General features: G+C 38.3%; 1 protein-coding gene and 1 long non-coding RNA gene across 2 annotated transcripts; one reads left to right on the forward strand and one right to left on the reverse strand.

Annotated features, from left to right (window-relative positions):
- Nucleotides 1-1,590: 1,590 nt before the first annotated feature.
- On the forward strand, nucleotides 1,591-12,099 carry LOC142397946 (ras-related protein ORAB-1-like). Its single transcript, XM_075481797.1, has 6 exons — nucleotides 1,591-2,010; nucleotides 5,935-6,007; nucleotides 6,410-6,505; nucleotides 7,536-7,631; nucleotides 8,910-9,041; nucleotides 10,952-12,099. The coding sequence occupies exons 1-6, from the start codon at nucleotides 1,997-1,999 to the stop codon at nucleotides 11,150-11,152; spliced, it is 612 nt and encodes a 203-aa protein (XP_075337912.1). The 5' UTR covers nucleotides 1,591-1,996; the 3' UTR covers nucleotides 11,153-12,099.
- Nucleotides 12,100-12,417: 318 nt separating this feature from the next.
- On the reverse strand, nucleotides 12,418-15,370 carry LOC142397953 (uncharacterized). Its single transcript, XR_012772742.1, has 2 exons — nucleotides 15,148-15,370; nucleotides 12,418-12,749 (listed from the first exon to the last, which is right to left on the reverse strand). It is a non-coding gene; the product is annotated as an uncharacterized LOC142397953 (long non-coding RNA).
- Between the last annotated feature and the right edge of the window lie 3,288 nt (nucleotides 15,371-18,658).

Genomic DNA, 18,658 nt, shown 5'->3' on the forward strand with positions numbered 1-18,658 from the left:
AATAATTCAAGACATCTTATGTGTAAATGTTTCCTTATGTGCATCTTGTTAGTTAAAATGCAAATGTGACTGAATGAATCACCTGAAGTGCTATAAATATTACATTATACACCGTTACGGTAACAAAGTGCCCTTACAATGCTGCTTGAGACATTCACTTCTTAGCTTATTAGTGGGGGCCATGTTCCAACTGGCAGGATGGCACATTGGTACTGTTGCCACCTTTGGAAATGAAGAATTGCTTTTTTTGTATGACACAATTTTGGACACATTTGAGTTTTAGTATATATCATCTTACATTTTACTCAAGAATACCTTGGTATATATTGCAGTTTTGTCTCAATCAGGTCCTCTGACTGCAAAAAAACCCGTAATCTTTTCACTCCACCACCTTGATACACAGGGGCGCAACTACATATTTTTTAGGTGGATGCGAACACATCATCGCCCCCCCCCCCCCCTCAACCAAAGTGGGTCCTTAATTCAGTTGACACAACACTGAAACCAATCATGTAAATAAATAAACAGATCACCTGACTGGAGGGAGAGTGGAGCTCATTCTCATTCACATCTATCCAAAGGAAATTGTTCCAGAAGTCTTGTGGTTTGTTCATGTAACTTTCCAAACTCCGTTGTTGTTTTTCTCATTTCTCTGAACATTGACAGGGTTTGACCAATGGGTGAGCTTGCTGGGACGTCCACTTGTAAATAATGGCTTTACTCCAGATTAATGGGTAGCAGCAGTTGCTTCTCTATGATCATTGCAGATGTCTTTCCTCTTTGGCATTGCCTTACCACCCAGATGGATGATGGAGACCAACAAACTGCATAAATCTCCGTGTCTACACTTGCTATAATGGTCAAATAATCAAGTGCACTTCACTAACAGAACCTGGCAGTATGGTTGTAACTCTGCATTCAGGTATAGTTTTTGTTAAATCAATAATTATATGGTATGATATGTCGTGTGTCAAGTTGATTTACATAAAAGCTAAGTTCACTTAAGTTCTTGCAAATAAAAGCCTTGCTTTTCGGTGTAACTGTAGGCCTATGGTACGACAGACAGGCTGTTGAGGTTAATGCTGAAGTATTTGTCCGGAAGTAGTGTAAGGTGTTTGACACAAAGCACCAGCTTGATCCACTCTTTATCCTTTCATTTTACGTACGAGCTGGGCAGAAGTGAAAATGAGCGGTGACAGTACAAGAGCATATCTCTGACTTGGAGGGCAAAACGTTTGCTGGTGCTGTCTCTCAGATGTCACTTTAAAACCATCACACTCTGTCACAGCGACCTAGGTTTATTGTGGCCTCAATAGTTTCCGGTATAATTGTGCTACAGACAAAAAAAAACAGCCATTCAACCATTAAACAACCCCATGTCATATTTGTATCAACCATATGATCGGGTAAGGTGTACACGCAGCTTGCACGGCTGAAAACAAGCGGGGTATCGCTTACATGCACTGGCTAATACACCGCCGCTAAAATGGTGTGCTGTGCAGGCTCCGCCCACACGGCGGGCCGCCCTTTGCGCCGGCGTGGTGAGGACCCACTGACTTCGCTTTGCCACGTTTCACTAAATGACGTAATTCTTCCTGTAGGGCTTGACAGTTTGCTGGTGCAGTAACGACACACACTTAGCGACAGCAAAGATAGGGGCCGGTAACTTCTACCCATATCCCCCGCTTATTCGTTTTTATTTAAGGCTGTAGAACGGTTTACAGTTTCGTTTCCAAATATTAAGATATTGTTAAACCTAGCTACCCTTATTGCGTTAATTTTACTTGGCTTACCAGCTGGCTAATGTCAGCCGTTTCCTGGTTCAGGTTGCAGCCATTTTGGAATTTGACTGAGAAAATAGCTAGCCGGCCGCGGTTTGGGGAGCAGTGCAAGCTAGTAATCGTCTCAGTTTTCATAACTAAACGGTGCAGTTTATTTGTGGACAGCGTAAAAGAAACATCTCACAAGAGGGGATACACTGTACAACGACTCAACAATGAATCCTGAATAGTAAGTATCATACTTTCATAAAGCCCTGTTAAGACAATCGAGATGAGCTGTTTGCTAACAAGTAAGTCAGGGTTGGTTACATTTCTTAATAATAGCAGCTGAACCAAGTAAGCGTGGAATATCAGCTGACGAAAACCTTTATGTACACATGTGTTACTGTGAATATATTCAAAGTTCCACGGGAAATGTTGAATGCCAAACCCTGAATAGTCGATTCAATATCCAAAGTTAAAATTTGCTATCCACAGTAACCTTGCTAACCAACTGTTGGACAAGCTTCAGTGACAGCAGATCTGGTTCTCTGCGTTTCACGATGAAATTTAAATGCAGGACAAAGGTGCCTTGTTGAGCTGGCGGAGAACTTTAACGTTCGGTCTTTGGACTTGCGGCTGGTTTCAGTTTGCTGAAAGACGTCGCTACTAGTGACACTGCTTATAATTAGCTAATTGAATTTATGACATTTTTATGAAAATGATTTCGAGGATTTTAAGGAGATAAGTATTGCCAACAGTAAATGTACACTTGAGTATGTGTCCTATTAGCTCTGAGTGCTACCATGATCGAGCCCGTTTAGTAGTGGCAGTCCTCTAATTGTTTACGTCAAGATAACCGGTTTTACGGTGTACTTAGTATTGTGGATGACTCAGTTTTCAGTCATATGGTCTTGTAGTGCTGAAACAGCCTTCCTACATCCTCTCAGTCATGTGTAGGTCACATGCCGTGGGATAGGCCCTCGATTTCGACACAGCAACATTGAGCAATCTGTTTCTTTAGTTGTTTGTCTTTGGTTTTCCATTCATAAATGTTCACATAGATAAAAAGTAGAATGTTTTTTAATTTCAGTTTTTCCCTGTTTCATAACTTGACAACACAGCCTCTCATGTCAAAGTGTATACTGCCTATTTATGTTGTCCTTCCTCTTAATAGCAATGTTTGATCTCCATATTCTTCGATAAATGGCTTTATCTTCTGTAAATGACTTTATTTAATATAACAAACAATCGTAAAAATCTTTAAATCCACATATTTAGCTAATTTGGGACTGTATGTAGGCTATTGGTAAATGGCACATATTGTCCTTAGTTTGATTTATCTATTTTTATGCTGAACATTGATTAATTGACTAGATTCAAGCAAGTTTTAAGTGAGAAAAACATGTTGCATCGAGTAAGGTAAAAAAAAAGGTTACTCTTTATCTGATTTAGAGCCAAGATTTTTTTTTTGTCTCGTCTTTGGTCTGCTTGGTATTGTTGTCAAAGTTCTGTTGAGCAGTGAATGGTCTGCATTGCATAGCAACATCAATTGTTCACAACCACTAGCTGAATGAAGCGGGAGTGACTGGAATTTATTACTATCGGAAAAGTGCATTAAAGCAATACTGGAAGGTGGGATAATATTCAGACTACTAACCTCAAGTAATGAGTAAGAAAAGTTACACATTAAGGCATTCCGTGTATTGACAGAAGGATTAACCATTAGTAGGCGTTTCATTTTAATTGGAAGGCTTTTCACTGGTAGTATTTGTTTGTTGGCTCTATGTTACTAGCACATTATCTGTAGTATTCATTGTTTGGAGGCATCAGTAACAAGAGCACCAACATCTTCCTTAAGCCCCTGCACCTCACCCTGTAATTCAAGAAGTTAATGTCCTTTCACTGAGTTTGACTAATGAAATTAGATTTTTTTTTCTAATCAAAAAGAGGTACATGCAGTATTTGTTTCCCAGGGTACTGGGTAAGCTTGGTTTGGAAAGAACAAAATGTTGCAAGTTTTTTTTTTTTGAAAACAACTATTATAAAGGTAAAGTTGTCTTTTTAAAATATTGTGTGGTGAAACACTGGTGCACTCGTTTTCTGATGTTGTAAATGTTACTGGAGCGGGATATAGTTTAAACATGAATATTGGCCATAGGCTGCCATGTTGCATGAGCCTTAAAGCGATACTCCGGAGTAGATTCAACCTGGGGTCATTTGAACCGTGATATCCAGCCAAGTAGCCCACCCGCAGTTTTTTCGATATTGGCTGAACATCAGCTGAGTTACTGAGTTATCCCGAATAGCTTCGTACAAGGGTTAATGGATCCTGGCAGTATCTCCAAAATTACCACACTAAAATCACATGCCATGACACCAAACTTCTACAGTAGTACAAATATGGTCTGTACTCACAAAACGATGCATTTGGAAGTTTGAAAATAGTCCAGGAGTTTATTATTATCAACACAAGCCTGATAGCTTCTCTGCTGCTAAAGCTGCTTCGACGTCACTTCTGTGAGCTGGGAGCTTCAAAATAAGATGAGGGTTGATCTACTACTGTAGACAACAAAGCAAGGCTGCTCAATTTCTCCATTGATATAATAAATTCACAACTCTACAACATAAAAATTAATAAAAAAAACATGTAGAATATAGCATATACTTTGTTGTCTACAGTAGTAGATCAACCCTCATCTTATTTTGAAGCTCCCAGCTCCAGAAGTGACGTTGACGCAGCTTTAGCAACAGAGAAGCTATCAGGCTTGTGTTGATAATAATAAACTCCTGGACTATTTTCAAACTTCTAAATGCATCGTTTTGTGAGTACAGACCATATTTGTACTACTGTAGAAGTTTGGTGTCATGGCATGTGATTTTAGTGTGGTAATTTTGGAGATACTGCCAGGGTCCATTAACCCTTGTACGAAGCTATTCGGGATAACTCAGTAACTCAGCTGATGTTCAGCCAATATCGAAAAAACTTCGGGTGGGCTACTTGGCTGGATATCACGGTTCAAATGACCCCAGGTTGAATCTACTCCGGAGTATCGCTTTAAGGCAGTCACTGAACTGGATTATCCCAACATAAGCATAAAAAGCCCCAACCTATTCCTCAACTTTAGAGATGAAAAATAAGCATCTGTCAGGAACAGCCCACCGTTGTGCCTGGCAGTTTAGAGTACAGTCTCAGAAACAGACTATCATTTGATCATTGATCATTAAATGGAAACAGAATTGATCAGTATTTATATCATGATTGGAGAGTTTTAGTAAGTAACCACTTTGAAAGTAAATCCAGTCTCAGTAAAGCATGGGAGTGTAGTGGTAAGATTGCCACCTTTCATGTGGGTGACCTGGGTTTGAATCCTGATACCCCTGTATGAAAGGTACTACCTCTGGTAGGGGTCCTTAGGCAAGACCCCCTTACAATACCTGCTCACCTGGGATAAGAGAGTAAGTCGCTTTGGATAAAAGCGTCTGCAAATGCATTATAAACATATTTGCAAACTAAGCTTGTAGAGCTTAGTTTAAGGGAAAAAAATCATGTCTTCCTCTCGAGTCAAACTAACCAGGTATTAAGCAATTGCCATAATGTTAGACCAAATTTGACTTTTTTGATTCTATCAGTAACACATTTCTCCTTGTTTCTTAATTAATTTTATATACATGCATGGATTTCAGTGTTGTTAATAATATCTGGGCTTTTGAAAGTACCACCTTTTTTAAGGTGGGAGTTTTAGGAAGGCAAGAGCTGTAGCCCAGTAACTGAACAACTGTAGAAAGAGCTACTATGACCCCCCATTAAATATGACATCTGACCAAAACATACTCTTTTACACCCCCCCTTTTCTCTTTTTTGGCTTCATTATTAGCAAGCTTTACTGAATTTCTTACTGAGAATTTACTGAGCTTACTGAGCTTATGGTCCTGAATATTCCCCTTCCTTGTAAAATACACTCCTTTTTAAACTACTTGGCAAACAATGTGATGGTACTGATATTTATAACATATTAGACTGACTTTGAAGAAAGGCTCATTGAGGATATTTAGAAGAAATGAGATATCCTGAATTATTAGGCTACTGTGTGTTTTCTTACAGTGCCACATGTTATGGACTGTAGATAATCTTTGTTGATACCATCTAACCTCATTTGTATCTCCTTTACAGTGACTATTTATTCAAGCTTCTCCTGATTGGTGACTCTGGTGTTGGAAAGTCTTGCCTTCTTCTCCGATTTGCTGTAAGTTTTCCCAGAATGGCACAAAGAGTATTTTTCATAACTAAATTTTCCTATAAGCAGGCTTAGTCTTTGCAGAAATCTTATTGCAGTGATTTCATGCTGACTGTTCATGTTGTCTCTTTATAGATAACACATTAGATAGCTTCATTATCTTAACTGGTATGGTTTGTTCATAAGAAGCCTGATTAACTCACTTAGTTTTCATGGTGAGCACATGCTGCTTACAATCAAAAACTCAAACTATCAATTTTTATGCTGTATAAATTCAACTAAAATCAACTAAATTTCCTCTTCCCACTGGAGTTGGTGTCCCGTTGGTAGTGTGTTTTTTGTATGTGTATCTTTAAGCAGAAAGTGAACATGATGTCTGAGCCATCTAACCGACTTAATTTTTATCTGCAGGATGATACATACACAGAAAGTTACATTAGCACGATTGGTGTGGACTTCAAAATCCGAACCATAGAACTAGATGGGAAAACCATTAAACTTCAGATTGTAAGTAAAAAAAAATTGTTTTCCGTATGTTTTATATTATTTTTATGTCATTATCCTTTCATCAGTATGTAAAATTTGTTTATTAGAGCTTCTTTTTTTTACTTCCCTGGACACCAGTTTAACTTGAAACATGAAATGATTAGCTTAACATTATTTTATGTATTTTAATTTTGTTAAGTACCATATAAAGGTGCAGACGAGCAATTCATTATACTACCCCTTGCCTGTGCATAACTGTCCAGTGAGGATTTGCTGTATGGTGTGTATGCACAGAATACCTCTTGTATGTATATGACACGGCTCTTAAAGCAGATACAATAATAAGACAAACTATTTGTCCACAGTACCTGTGTGCCAGTAACCCAAGTGTAAACAGCCCATATTACTTACCTTCCCTGAAGTACAATTTTTCCAATCCCATCGATTACTAGTGAAGAAGTAGACCTTTCAAAATAGCTTACCAGTATTTTGTTTTGTTATTTTCTCATAATTTTAGTAATTTTCTAAAATGGCTCAAAGATAAAGGTTACCTTGGAAACAACTACTTTCAGAGGTGCACACATGAATATTTGGGATAATAGGATTTATGTGTATGTTGTATATGTATGTTGTGTTCATGATAAGAAAGAACATGTCATCCAATGCAATATTGTAACTCTTTAAGGTCTTTTTAATGAATAATTGGTTTGCGGATGTACATGGGATTTTATTACAGGAAGGAAATTGTAGAAAATCATTGGCCCCTCAAATAATTTTGAATAACAAAGAAAAGGGTGGATAAAAGAAATGAATTGAGAATGCTACATTAGGTTGAAGTTCCAAATTTCAGTGGAAATGTATGAATTTTGTAAGTTTTTTTTTTTTTTTTTTTACAAAATTCTATTTTGAGTGGCTAAAGTGACATTAAAATTGTTTTTTGTTTTGCTAACATTTTATTAACAATTAAAAGCTGTGTTAAAACATGTTTCTTTTGTCTTAACCAGTGAAAGTGTCAAGTTTATCAACTGATTTAATCTTTTTCCTTTGACAGTGGGATACAGCAGGACAGGAGAGGTTTCGAACAATTACATCTAGCTACTACAGAGGTGCTCACGGTATCATTGTAGTGTACGATGTCACAGACCAGGTATTACACACCACCATTTCACATTTCAATAATATATATCGTCACCTTCCTAAAATAATCGCATGTCATTTTTTCAGGTTTTTCAGGAAACACAAAAAAACTCCCCCCAAAAGTTAAATTATCGCATAAAATAATAATTTCAGTCAGTAAGTATGTATCAAAAGATGATGCTTGACATATAAGAACACTTATTGATTTTCATAAAAACTAAGATTAAATAAATGACTTAGGCATTTTTTGGACCACACCTTATATATATTTGTGTATATACAGAGGTGCACATAACAACAAAACAAAAAATGTGCGCCAGATGAAACGTTGTAACGCTCGTTTGCGTACCTAAGATTTGGGGATAGATAGTTGCCCAATCTGTAGCGCAGGATAGGCCTATGAGTCACTGTTTTAGAACGTCGTCAAAGAAGCAAACTCTATTAAGCGATTACTTTGGTGTTCCTCCACCTCCAAAGAAATGTCAGACTGAATCTGAACCGCAAAAGAAGCGCGTTTTCTCGGAAAAGTTGTTGCAGGAGGTCATCTGGCTTTAAACAAATGATGAACGCACAGAGATGTGATGCAGAATATGCCGTGAAAATCCCAAACTGGCGGACAAAAACGCCGCCTTTTTATAGAGGTACCAAAAAATTTAGTCATCCAGCTTTTGATAAGCATACCAATAGCAGAGAGCACCAGAAAGTAGTTCAAGTAACTGATAATGGAAACAGACGTTGTCAGGGCCAGTGGCCCTAAATGAAAAAATGTATTTAAAATGTGAGGACTAGGCAACAACTCTAGGTTCTCCCCTGAGAACAAGACAAAAAGTGTTATGCGTACCCCTGTGTGTACATACATATATATGTGTGTGTGTATATATGTATGTGTGTATGTATATATATATATATATATACTTATATACTTCTTGGTAGTTTTTGTTCAAAATACCTCCTTTGGGAGGCGTCCTTAAGGTCAGCTGCCGGTTCTTAGCAGGAATGAAAATATAACTTAAGCAGTATAAACTGAAATTTTTATCTTTGGTATGTATTTTGTTATAACTGTTATGGTATTTTCCTCTACTATTCCTCTCTGCCTGGCCCCTGTTTAGGGGCTGAGCTCTATTTGTTCATGTCAGCTCCATCCCCAGTCATTATAAGAGTTGCGGTTTTTAATTCAATTCTGGTTGTTTTTTGGGGGGGAAAATACAATGCGGCTCTCTGAATGATGCTTATGTCCTGCAATAGCAGAGCTGGGCCAGTGCTGAGGTTTGTCCGTTCCATGTTTCAGGAGTCCTTCAACAATGTCAAACAGTGGCTACAAGAGATTGACCGCTATGCCAGTGAAAACGTCAACAAGTTATTGGTTGGGAACAAGTGTGACTTGACTACAAAGAAGGTGGTGGATTACACAACAGCAAAGGTAAGGCACCTAGGTATATCCTCCATCACACAGCAGATGTTGCTTGCAGTCTTTTTCAGGGTGCTACAGTTCTTCTATTTAAAGAGTGTGCTAGAAATGCTATATAATATATAATATGTATCGCATAACTATGCTTTCATTAGTGTGGCTTTGTGTGAAAAAAGGAATCACTGTTTTTATAAAACAAGTGATTTATACCCAAAGATGCTGAGGGCTGCCTGACCTGAGAGGGCTTAAAATTTGGTTCACATGACAAACTTTTATTCGGGCTCCTCAGTGAGGTTCTGGAGTGAACTGTGTCAAGGAAGCCAGAGCCAAGTAGTGCGAGTGCTTTTATTAGCATTAAAAAAAAAAAAAAAAAAAAAAACGGTGACCAGTGACACAGTTACGCTTCCACACTTAAAAATGTCATGTTACTGCAAGCAGTGGATTGCTTCTGAAAAGTCCAGATGTTGGAATGTCATACAGTAAATTGTCTGGATTTAGAGTTGAAACTTACCCTGCTGCACCATAAACCAGTCTTAGCTCTTCATGGGGAACTATAAGGTGCAAGAAAAAAAAAAAAAATGTCCTTGTTAAGCTGCCACTATTGCCCTTTAGAAATGTACGCAGATCAAACGGAGAGCTCAGCGCTGCATCAGTGTGCGCTCACACACAGAAAGGCTGATAGGTTGTGTTGAAAAGTGAAAAGGCAGCTTTTTGCCTTCCAGGTTGAATGTTGATCTTCATAAGCTCTCTGTTGTGCTTTGTAGTGGAGTGAATACTGATTGTTATGACAATAAAGATTATCTATAAAGTGGCCATCAATATATTAAATAATTGAAGGGAGACAAAAAAAATTATAAATGGATGAAATTGACCTGTAGAGGGTAAATGTCATTGTTATGTTTAAGGTGTTCCTAGACAGGTTTAGCTAATAACTTCAGGTTTGTGTTGTTGATTAACAGATGTTCATTCTTGCTGGTTTTTCAAGGTGGATGGTCTCGTATGTGGTTGGCTGGGTGTCAAATATATGTTTATATATATATTTTTTAAAGTCATATTAACAGATGGGCAAGCATATCAGTAGTGAGTACCCATCCGTTAATCAGACTGCATACACACAGTCAGGTTAATGGAGAGGAAACCAGAATTGTGAGAAAGCATTAGGAGGCGCAATGAAAATGGATGTCTAGTCAACACTTTTTTTTTTTTTTGTTTGTTTATTGCATTTAATCACCCCTGTTTCTATTGCAGTATAGGACCGTCTGACACATGAGGTGACCATATATTTACATTTAATCTAAGCTGTGATGTCAAATCTAAGGACTAAAAATACAATTTGTGAATTCGTGAATATGTAACTATTAATTGTGACACCAAAGCAATGACAACAGAGAGAACCGATGAGGTTGCTATATTCCAATTTGCTGTATGAGCTGGTATTGCATATTTTACGCTGTTGATGGCAATGTGTGAGAGAGAAAGTTTCTAGTGTTCAAAATCTTGATTGCTAGTGTTTGAATAGTGGCTTTCGTTGTAAATTTAACCAATTATCATTGAGGAAAAATTTTGGAACTACATAGAAATGCCTAGCCAAGAGATGAGGCTTTTTCTCCCCCTAAAAACAAAGAGGTCAAGTAGTGGCAGTCCTTGCAGTTGCACAAGTGTACTGGAAAACCTTGTTTCGGGTTTTTTAAGTTTAGTAGAATCTCCAAAGTTCCAGGGAAAGTTTTAGATGAGCACAGAGAATTTTTCTCTTCCTGCCCTTCACAAGAACATATCGAGTGGAAGGGGACTATGGTTATGATTATCTCTCTTTTGTTTCTGATATGCCTTTTTTAATGTGTTTTTTAACTTCATGTTGTTTTGAATCACCCTAATATAAAAACACAAAAAGTCAAACAAAACCTACCAATTCTGTTGTCCAGGAGTTTGCTGACTCTCTGGGAATCCCCTTCTTGGAAACCAGCGCCAAAAATGCCACCAATGTGGAGCAGGCCTTCATGACCATGGCTGCTGAAATCAAGAAGAGAATGGGCCCCGGAGCCACAGCTGGAGGAGGGGAGAAAGCCAACGTGAAGCTGACTCCAGGCACTACTGTCAAGACTTCATCAGGAGGATGCTGCTGAGTGAGAAACCACTTGCCGCCGCCCCCACCCCCCAAGAAAACCTCCACTGTGTCCCTTCAAAGCCCTACCATAACAGACAGGACAGGGAAGACATGATTCATGTGTATGAGAACAAGATGAAGTTGCCTGTATTTGTACTGTACATAATGTAGCCGCACTACCAAAAACAATTAAAGCATCCTTCTTGTCTTACTGTCCTGTTTATTGAAGACAAATTCCACAGCTGGGTGATCATTTGACTTAGTCCTGACTCCTCATCATGCCCTATATCAGACCTCTCAGAGACTTTTGTTTGGCCCTCTGACTAGAGGTACATGAGAATTGTGTGTATGTGTGTGTGTTTGTTTGAATGTGCCTGTTTCTCTGCATTCCTATAGCAGGGTTGGTAAATGAATCGGTTTAATTAAGGTTTCTGTTTGTACGAATCTTTTTCTGTTTCTCTTTTGGTTTGGTGAGTATTTTTTGCTGCGTTTTTCAGCATGTGTCTGTCAGTCTGTTCCCCTTTGAGGGTCTTTTTATTTTTTCTTACCAACCTCTGCACAACATTGTCAGCTGTTCTAAATTCTAGTGCAACAATATATGTACATAAACATTATGTATATATATGTAAAATTCTGCCAGTTCTATTGTGTTTAATACATTATTGAATTGGTCTTTACTCTTAATCTCTGCATTAAATTTGTGGCTGAAGAAATCTGTAAGTTTGTTGCTCAACATGTAACACTTAAACTGAAAATAAATATTGTACTACTAGACTGTATGACATGGAGGATTATTGGTGACATGTACAAAACCTGTTTGACTTATTTATTATACAGACATGTGGCATATGTGTTATCAGTTTAAATGGGGTTCTGCAATTTGCTTTATGTAATCCTAGTACATAGTTGCAAATACAGTGTTGTTTTGTTTTCATAATAAAGGCAAGTGAATTCAGTTTAAAAGGAGCTCTGACACCAGTGTTTACTGTATGGATAAGAACTTTAGAACAGTGCTCAATATGTCTGAATGTCTGATCAAAACACAGTTTCCATGGATTTATCTGTGAACACACATTAACAACCAGTCTGAAAGTGCTGCACTGTGGCCTCATTTCTTAGGGACGCAGGTCTTGAAATTTTAAACAACTGGAGTTTTCTGCACTACACAACTGTTTGGCTGGTACAGCAGTATACCAGGCAGTAGGAAGTACCTGGGCCAGTACATCCTTAACTTATGATAAAGATAAATGTTTAGGGAAATACAGCTTGACACCTACGTAACGATTTCAATTCAATTCATTTTTATTTATATAGCGCCAAATACAACAAATATCATCTCAAGGCACTTGGATAATAAAGTCCAATTCAAGCCAATTGGAATTCAATTCATGGTAATCATAATTAATTACAAAATAATCCAATTCATTCACATAGAGCCAATTCAAAAACAATTTCCTAGCTAAGGAAACCAACAGATTGCACCGAAACTTGTCCTCAGTCCAATCTCCCGTCCTGAGCATGCCTGAGGCGACTGTGGAGAGAAACGACTCCCTTTTAACAGGAAGAAACCTCTGGCAGAACCAGAACCAGGAAGGGTCGCCATCCGCCTCCACCAGCTGGGGTTTGAGAAGACAGAAAAGAGGGGACAACAAACACTATAACACCATTCAAAGGATACCTGTTGGAACAGGGAAACACGAGTTAATGACCACAATAATGTCACATGTACATAAATTGAGAAATTAAACAGGGGAAAAAGAGAGTAAAGTGAGGAAAGGTGTGACAGATGAGCTCCCCCAGCAGTCTAGGCCTATAGCAGCTTAACTATGGGATGTTTCAGGATTACCTTAGCTATCCCTATCTATAAGCTTTATCAAAAAGGAAAGTTTTAAGCCTAGTCTTAAAAGTGGAAAGGGTGTCTGCTTCCCGGACATTTACTGGCAGCTTATTCCACAAGAGAGGGGCCTGATAACTGAAGGCTCTGCCTCCCATTCTACATTCTGTTTACCATCCAGAAAGAAAATACTGGAGGAAGTGAAACAACCAAGTCATACTATTTGTAATGAAATGTATGTTTACCATCAGCAGAAATTTGTCTCTTCATAAAGAACATCTGAGGTGTTAATTTGATTACCTAAGTTGTATACATATATGTGGCACAAGCTTTTTGAAAAGCATAAGACAAGTGTATAGGTGGCCCAGTACAATTTGGGAATGGAATAAAAAAGGTGGAGAAACAGATGAAACGTGGACAGACAGGACTCATATTAGGAGCAACCATGTAGAAGATGAAAGTGGGACAGACAAAATATCAGAACGTGACCTTATTCTATACTATCTTGTCTGCTTATTTGTCTCTGATCTTTAGGACCTCTGCTGACACTTTGCTGAAATGGCAGCAACTCAGAAAGAGACAAACAAGTCTTTTGAGCTGGACTGCACCATGGAGCTCTTTAACAAGCTCAGTTCAATATCCAGAAACTTTTAATTTGACTGTCTAGCATGGTTAAAATCATCATAAAGGGCACCAATTCACCAATCCAAAGAGAAAAGGGCCAAAAGCCACCACTCACTGCTGAGTTGCCATGTCAACCAGAACCATATTTCAAGCAAAATCGAAGGGAGCAGGCAGGAAACACCTGCGTCTAGCAGACTAAAGTTCTGATTATACGCTTACTTGGTTGCAGACTCACCAAGCAGATTTTTTTAAGGCAACCACTTGGAGGTTGAATGGAAGACGCATTCCATACGGACGCAGTAGACTGACATTAACCTCTAGGAAATTGGTAGAAATTGGTACTTAGTCTCCTTCATGGGTTAGTTCGCCATTTTGCACATTAAGCCCTGTTTTAAGGTAGTCTGGGGTGAATTATAGATGTTCTGATCACAATTTGGACATTTGGTGCTGAACGGTAGCCTGGGAAATCCCATGCTGCTTTGCGCTCGATTTCATTCTCACTGCAAAGTCAGCCTGGAAACCACCGCCCTTATTTTTGCCAGAGTTTGGGAACCAATCACAGAACGGGGGGGCAGCAAGACGATGACGACGTCTATGCGCTACACCGAAGCTTGTAGAGTGTTAATCCAACATGACAGCGGACACAACGTTACCGTTCAATGCAGCCTTAGAAAGTGTTTCGGAGTAGATTCACCCTGGGGTCATTTGAACCGTGACATCCAGCCAAGTAGCCCACCCGCAGTTTTTCCGATATTGGCTGAACATCAGCTGAGTTACTGAGTTATCCCGAATAGCTTCGTACAAGCGCTAACGGACCCTGGCAGTATCTCCAAAATTACCACACTAAAATCACATGTCATGACACCAAACTTCTACAGTAGTACAAATATGGTCTGTACTCACAAAAGGATGCATTTGGAAGTTTGATTATAGTCCAGGAGTTTATTATTATCATCAACACAAGCCTGATAGCTTCTCTGCAGCTAAAGCTGCGTCGACGTCACTTCAGAGAGCTGGGAGCTTCAAAGTAAGATGAGGGTTGATCTACTACTGTAGACAACAAAGCAAGGCTGCTCAATTTCTCCATTGATAAAATAAATTCACAACTCTACAACATAAAAATTCATGTAGAATATAGCATATAGGCCTACTTTGTTGTTAATTTAAGTAGCTTAGAGCGCAAGTTTACTTTTATTTTCCTTTTTTTTCTTCTTCCTCGTCGAATTTCTGTCGTCATCTGGTATAAGTGATACAATTGGCTATTAATCGCACGCAAAGCAGCATGGGAAGAACCTGACGTCATTTGATAGACATTCGTAGCGCCCAATAAACAGCTCCAGGCATTCGTAAACCACGCCTCAAATACGAGAAAATGCACACCTAGTTCCCAGACCACCATCTCATCGAGATTGTGGACGCGTCAGCCAGGCTAGCTGAACGGAGCATTTAGGTATCCACTGCTGCAGCCCCCCCACCTTTGCATTGAGTCAATGACCACTCAAGCAAACAATCATAAAACGGCATTAAACTTTCGTTTGAAAAGACATGGAACTCACCGTGTGGTCAGTGGTGGACAGCGATAAATTGACCCGAAAATCGCACCGTTTTGAATGTAGCGCTAAACGGCTAACGGCTAACACGTCACTGAAGCAGACGGCTGCGCGCGGCGCATCAGTCCCTATCAGGTCCCGACTCATGTGCGAATGCAGACTGAAACAGTTCTGCTGGGGAAGGATAGTTATCAGAACGAAATTCGAGGAGGGTAGTTCTGATAACTACTTTCTTAGAACGGTCTGTCCGAAAGCGGCTTTAGAAGCAGTGCAGGAGGGGCCAGAGCCGTCTCTTCTTCCTGAGACAGTTCGGGTGCATATCATATCTGTAGTGATATGATAAGCATGTTTTATCACACTATCATTAAGAGTGCACTGTTCTATGCTGCTGTCTGCTGGGGGAGTTGCACTAATGACAAAAACTGTAGGTGCCTGGACAAACTGGTGAAAAAAGCTGGTTCTGTAGCAGGCAGAAGGCTGGACCCTCTCAGTGCTGTGGTGGAGCAACGGATGAGGAGGAAATTATATTCTGTTTGGGAGACTAATAAACATCCTCTCCACAGCATCCTGGCAGGACAGAGGAGCAGCTGCAGTGAGAATCTCATCTCTCTGCACTGCAGGACTGAGAGGTTCAGGAGGTCCTGTGTTCCCACAGCCATAAGGCTTTTTAACATTGACTGCTAACATGTTCTTCTCACAATTAAATTATTTATTTCGTCATTTATCATTATTATTATTATTAGTAGTAGTAGTAGTAGTAGTATCATTGTTGTTGTTGTTGTCTAATATACAATCATTATAAATATTGAAAAAAATTTGAGCTACTTGACTAATTTGAATTTCCCCCACTAGGTGATGAATAAAGTAATTTTCTATTTCTATTCTATTCTAATGATCTGTTATTACACAAAATCATATGAGTAAAGATGGCCTCACACTATAGTTGTAACCATGACAGAAATGCATCAAATATGAGTGCTAATTCTACAAACCTGAATGCTTCACATATATTTTCAACCCGGCTTTACACAATCACAAAACTTTCAAGGTAAGAACCCAAGATTAGTGTCACCAATTCAATATTGAACTTAATTGAATCAGTTTAAATGTAATACTTTTTCAATCCCAAAAATCTTTTTTTTCCCAGCTCTTCAAAGAGCATCTCCTACCCTAGCAGAATATAAACCCAGCAGAGCTCTTAGATCGAAGGACTCAGGTCAGCTGGTCCAGTCCAGAGTCCAGACTAAACATGGAGAAGCAGCATTTAGCTGTTATGGTGCAAACAAGTAGAACAAACTGCCAGTGGAGATTAAACTTTCACCAAATGTAGACCTTTTTAAATCCAGGTTAAAAACATTTCTTTTCTCATGTGTCTATGCATGAAATCTGCACGGTATCTTTTAACTTATCTTGACTGTTGCTTGTTTTTAAATTAATTTAAATGATTTTATTCGTTTCTCTTTATATTCTTTTATGTATTTTAATGCTTCTTCCACTCCCCGCTGCAATGCTTTTATTTTATGTAAAGCACTTTGAATTGTTTGTACATGAAATGTGCTATATAAATAAATTTGATTTGATTTGATTTTGATTTAGCACTTACCCTGTACTCCCCTACTGCACTTTCTCTTTCTGTACTTCCCTCTATGCCTGCATATCTCTACACTGTCACTATGTAACTTATTGTTAGCTTTGATGTTAGCTGTAATGTTATATCCTCATTTGTAAGTCGCCTTGGATAAAAGCGTCTGCTAAATGCATCAACAGAAACATAAAACATCAAGTGTGGTTATTAGTCATAAGTAATTATTAAATACAAAATTGTGTAGAGTTATTGCTTTGGGGAGGAATGACCTGCCCGTTATTTGTTGAAGGATAGATGAAGAAGCCTCATACTGACCATGTTACCCGGATTATTTACATGTGGTCAAAGATTTTGCTGCATAGCTTCAGAGCTAAGCCTTGTTAAGGTCTCGTGGAATGCTGAACATAATCACAATTTATCTTTATTGGCTGCTTTTCAGATCACACTCCCAAGATTTTTGTGAACACATTTAAAAAGCTGTGCAGTATCGTCACTTTCTGCATTGAAAAAAGGAAAGAAAACAAAAAAAAGCATTGACTTCAATTTTAATCTATTTCTATTTTACAGTGATTTTTTGTAATCCTCATACTTTATCTGTATTTCTTATTTCTGCAAATTACCCCTTTGGTGACAGCAAGATGGTTTCTATGAATGAAAAGCACTTGCACAATGGGCACTTCTTTTGGACAATGCCCCATTTATCAGGAGTTTATTTATTTATTGTTTATGGTTAGTATATAGTTTACAAATGTACTATAGATTAATTTCAAGTCAACAAAGAGGGCGGAATTTGGAGAATCCCTCTCTTCTATGCTTTTAGCCATGGGGCTTTGTGTCACATAGGATCAGTAACACTTGAACTTGAACTACTGAAAGATGTGTCAATTCATGGTTGAAAATAACAATTACTTGGTTAAAGTTAGAAAACAATCATTTTAGGTCTAAAATACATGACCACTGTATATACATATATATATATAAATGTATGCTTCGGATGTAAACAAAGGACATCAGAGCAAAACTTTGGGACTTTGTGGTTGGCTTTAGAAAATATTATCACTTGTTTAGGGATTAACAGTTAAAAGGAACACAATCACAGGTCCATTTCAATGATCAAAATAAATGATTTGCTGAAAGAGTCAAGTCAGCGGTAAAATAACTTCAGTCTTATGTTGTGGGGTTTTTATATTAAGCTACTATTACATTTCATATATACATCATACATTACTGATCATATAAATATGGAGTATTGTTATTGTATGTATTGTTATATGTTAAGCCGAACCTACCTATTAAAAATTGTGTTGATCTGAATAGCTATTGCGTGCCAGTCAATGGTTTCTAAAAATGATAGTCATTCAGACCATTTAAGAAAATGAAAAAAATAAATAAATAAATACACATGTGGAATACACATGCCACATGTGGAATACGATCTGCATTTCCACCTTATTGGTCAGCAAAACCATGCATCTTCTTTCGCGGGAATAATCAGGACGGATGGGCGTACATTTCTACTTAGAGGGGTGGCTGTATTTTTAAGCAGTTTTATCTGTCATCATTAAAATGTATTTTATCCGTAGATAAAAGTTGGGTTTGATCAACTTGTTATATCAAAGTTTTGTGTTTATTTATTTCTACCCATTCATTTCTAAATGACAGAAGTACCTTTCAACACAATTTATACTTCACCCTTTTCTAGAAATAATAGTTTCGACCTAACTGGCGCGAAATAGAGTAGCCCCGCCTGTTATAAAACTCACAGCTACGTCAAGTGAAACTAATGCGTCTACGGCTTGGCGGAAGTGACGTTTTTTTGCATTCAAAATAAAAGGTTACTGGGAAATCCCAGCCCAGCTTTAGATTGTAATTTCGCATAAATACATTTATTTTGAAACGCAATCACCGGATGTACATCCTTTGTTGCTAACT

This window comes from Odontesthes bonariensis, chromosome 2 (assembly GCF_027942865.1).
Source record: "Odontesthes bonariensis isolate fOdoBon6 chromosome 2, fOdoBon6.hap1, whole genome shotgun sequence".
NCBI classification, from domain to species: Eukaryota; Metazoa; Chordata; class Actinopteri; order Atheriniformes; family Atherinopsidae; genus Odontesthes; species Odontesthes bonariensis.

What these genes read in the sequence shown, in the direction of transcription:
- LOC142397946 (XM_075481797.1), top strand. An exon ending in GCCTTCTTCTCCGATTTGCT is followed by an intron (nt 6,008 to 6,409) that starts GTAAGTTTTCCC and finishes TTTTATCTGCAG; the next exon opens with GATGATACATACACAGAAAG. An exon ending in TGGATTACACAACAGCAAAG is followed by an intron (nt 9,042 to 10,951) that starts GTAAGGCACCTA and finishes TCTGTTGTCCAG; the next exon opens with GAGTTTGCTGACTCTCTGGG.